General features: G+C 44.3%; 2 protein-coding genes across 2 annotated transcripts; one reads left to right on the forward strand and one right to left on the reverse strand.

Annotated features, from left to right (window-relative positions):
• Window positions 1–248: 248 nt before the first annotated feature.
• Window positions 249–812, forward strand: TM35_000062650 (uncharacterized protein; the record flags this gene model as incomplete). The annotated part of the gene is made up of 1 exon (XM_029023302.1): window positions 249–812. The coding sequence occupies one exon, from the start codon at window positions 249–251 to the stop codon at window positions 810–812; it is 564 nt and encodes a 187-aa protein (XP_028885326.1).
• A 1,080-nt stretch (window positions 813–1,892) lies between these two features.
• On the reverse strand, window positions 1,893–3,269 carry TM35_000062660 (uncharacterized protein; the record flags this gene model as incomplete). Its single annotated transcript, XM_029023303.1, has 1 exon — window positions 1,893–3,269. One exon carries the CDS (start codon window positions 3,267–3,269, stop codon window positions 1,893–1,895), a length of 1,377 nt encoding a protein of 458 aa, XP_028885327.1.
• Window positions 3,270–3,982: the final 713 nt, after the last annotated feature.

The following is a 3,982-nucleotide window of genomic DNA, read 5'->3' on the forward strand; positions in this document are numbered from 1 at the left end:
AGCCCACAGACTACGCGAAACCCATTGGTCTCTTCATTCGATAAGTGAAGCAACGTTCCGAGTGGTGGTATTTCATTTGTGCTTGCGCTTCCACCTATACTACACCTCAGATGTCGCCGCACAGAGCCAGACTGGAGTCAAACTCAACAGGGTCTTTTCTTTCCCCGCTTAGCCCTTCAAGTCCGTTCCCTTGACTGTCGTTTCGCTAGATAGTAACTCGGGACAGAGGGAATCTCATTAATCCATTCATGTGCGAACCCAATCGCACCGCATGGCAATGGAGTGACGTAAAGGAGCCACACCTCCACTCCAGTCGCTCACACACATGTCGGTGGACATCGCCACGCCGCCATTCAGTGCACCCCACAGAGACCGCAGCGGAGTGGTCCAGAAACACAACGGCATCCTCCCCACTCACAGTGCACACATACACAATGACAGTCTCACATGCTCATATCAGAGAGGCACTGCCGCATTCCCAAAAATACACTCCAAGTCACACACCTACAGAGAGGAAAAGCAAAACACAAGAAAAGAACAACAACAACAACAGGATACCAACAGCACACACAAAGCACTCACAATACAATAATCACAGCTGCCACTCCCATCAGAGAAAAACATTCACCCACACCAGCACATCAACTCAACCCCAAAAAGAAAAAAAGAAAAAAACAGACCCATTACGTGAAGCCGAAGCGGACCAGTCTCAGTCCATCTCCCCGCAGGCTGCAGTCACTCAAGCAAGCCACACACCAAACAACACACACAACACAAGGGCAGAAATATGTTCGTGGCAATGCCGTGAGTGACACCACCGAGAGAGAAGGTGAGAACAAAGAAATGTGTTTTTATTACGTGGGCGGTGCGAGTGCCAACCCAAACACACAAAGGAACACACAACAGAGGAGCACACCCAAACACCTACAACCCACCAATCTTTATACCAAAATAAAAATGTAAAAAAAGTGACTGCGTGAGGCAGACACAATAATAGAGCAAAGATGTAAAAGAGAAAAAAAAAGAAAATTAATTACTTACTGTGGCTGCGATGCCTGGACACAGTCCAATCCACCCCAAGGTTAACAACGGAAAATCACTGTGTACCGGAACGTGGCGTGCCCATATCTTTATTCTTGATATCCGTTCAGCAGTTTGTATATAATGGAAAAAAAATCATTCCATAAAAATGAACACACAAGGTACACACAAGGTGTGTTGGAAACGCAAAAAAGAGAAACACACAGATGCACATGATGTGCAATACAATTATAATGAAACACACAAGGGAGAAGCAAAACAATGAAAACAAAACAAAAAAGAAAAAGCCGTGATCACCATGTGAATATGTTCAGGGGGCAAGAACACAATTCCCAGCAGTGTGTGTGTGTATCTTTCGTACAGGGCGAGCAGTGGGAAAGATGCACACATGATGACAGTCCACACACACACACACAAGGAGAAGGAGGTTTGGTAGCGTGCGTGTTTGTGTGTCTTGAACCTCCTGCCATTCTTCACACTTCGGTCACAGTAATTACAATATTATCAGGCTTGTATCCCATTCCCATGGGTAAAAGCAACAGTTATTAATATCACGGAAAACACACACATCACCAGGAGGACACAGTGAACGGCGGCAAAACAGAGCCCAGATAATAATGCCAACAAACAAAGAGGACACTCCCCTCACAAAATGATGGTTTGTCATGTGATGAGTGACATAGGGAGTCCAACAGTTGTGTCCAACAAAAAAATGCAAATAAGAGATTTATCAAACTGAGAAAAAAAAAAGAAACATTAAAATTCAATAAAAAGAACAGTGCCCTTACAATGCATCCATATCCACTCAAACAAAGACTGTTAACTGTGCGGCTGTGTCATGGGAACACCGATCAGCACACGAGAGTGCAACCCAATACAGACAGCAGCAGCAGCAATAAGGGACTGTGCTCCAATGCAGGACTGAGGCTGCTGTCTTTCTTCTTGGCCTTTTTCGCACGTTCCACCTCTTCCTTTGCCTTTCTTTCCAACTCCTGTTTAGCTTTTTCTTCCTCAGCCAGTTTCTCTTGCTTCTTCCTTTCTTCTTCGTCCTGTTTATCCCGCTTCCTTCTTTCTTCCTCAGCCAGTTTTTCTTGTTTCTTCCTTTCTTCTTCGACCAGTTTCACTTGTCTCTTTCTATCTTCTTCGGCCAGTTTCTCTTGTCTCTTTCTTTCTTCTTCGGCCAGTCTCTCCAGCCGCATCCTTTCCTCAGCCAATCTTTTTCCCTCCTCCCGTTTCAACTCCTCACCCACCTTTGGTCTTAATTCCTTGAACTTCCTCTCGATTTCCTGGATGTTCTTCTGCGAAATTCGAGGCGCCCCCCCATTCACATCCACCAAGAACGTCTCATTCTTTACTTCTGTTTCTTGGTCGATTTCTCCTTCACGTACCTCCTTCACAGTCGTACCGTTTGAAAACTTTATGGCGCCAACCACTTTCGTCCTGGTATCCGGGGTACTCTGAACCGTCCCCCCGTCTTTGGTTATCTTCTCAACACTGGGAACCTGTTTCAGATACTTGATATCGACGTCCGTCTCGCACACCCTATTGTAATCCGCAATCGCCCCCTTCATCACATCATTTGGCGATTGCACATAACTCTTTACCCTGCAAAGTTGCGTTTTTGCCCGCACATCGTCCATCTGTGCTTTGACGTCGTTCATCAGTTTATACTTCACCTCGATTTCCGTCACTCGACTTGTTCTCCAATCCCTCCTGCATTTCGTGTAATCGCTATCGTCAAAAACGTACCCCCTATAGACCTCCAATCTCTTTCCGATAGACTCGACCCTATTCTGCAAGTTACCGACAGCAGAGGATTCACATACAACCTTTGTATTGCGCGTCAATTCCGCAATTTTCGCTGACTTCTCAACGGATTCATTGTATCGTTGTAATATCTTCTTCACCTCCTCGCACATCACCTCCTCTTTTTTTTTTTCCTTGATTTGTCTCACAAGTTCGTCGATGCTAGCCGCATCAGCACTAACGCCGTCTGCATTTTTATTGCATTCATCCGCCTCGGCTTTCCACACTTCCAAACATGTCTTTCCGTCGGCTAGTATTTCATCTGCCCCCATCAAAGACCCATTCAAAGACCTCTCCGTGTACATGAACTCGCCGTCCGTACATTCCACTGGTTCTACCTCGGCCACCTCTCCGGTGACCACACACACACAACAGTGCAGGAGTACCAACAGGCACACCACACCACGCAGTTGGACGAACATCGTTGTGATGAATGTCACTGTGGGTTGCTTGGGTCTGTGGTGACAAAGAAAGAGTGAAAAAGGAGAAAAGAGACGCACATTTAACACACAAGGCAGAGGGCACACAGCAACACAAAAAAAGAGAGAGAAAGAGAATACACATCACAACAGCAATCAAACACAACCCAATGAGAGGATCAACAGTAAACCACTCACACAATAAAACACACCCAGGAGTTACACAGATATTGAAACAACACCTTGAATATAGAAAAAGTGGAAAACAAATGGTATCAAAGCAATATTGAATAAACGTCTCTACACACAGACACTCCAATATCTTACTCGGTATTCATACACAAAGTGTGTCTGTATTCTCATTATAATAAAACCATTACCAGGCAGTTTGAACACCAAAATACACCAAAAACACAGTGTGTACGCCCGGCAACATACAAAAACAATACCACAGACAATCAGCAAAACAAAGAGACTGTACAATAATCAACACACTTCCAAACAAAAAAAGAAAAGAAACCAATGCATCACCATAATATTTATACCAACACCACAATTGGAATCTAAAACCCACCCACTCACAACCATAACAAAAATGACTGCATACATCACTGTAATACCATGCCACTCTTTACAAACAGAGGTAACACACACAATTACTCTCACTCACACACATATTACCTCTTTATTTATCCTTATTATTATTATTTTATTTT

This window comes from Trypanosoma theileri, assembly GCF_002087225.1.
Source record: "Trypanosoma theileri isolate Edinburgh chromosome Unknown TM35_Tth_6_V1, whole genome shotgun sequence".
Taxonomy (NCBI): Eukaryota; Euglenozoa; class Kinetoplastea; order Trypanosomatida; family Trypanosomatidae; genus Trypanosoma; species Trypanosoma theileri.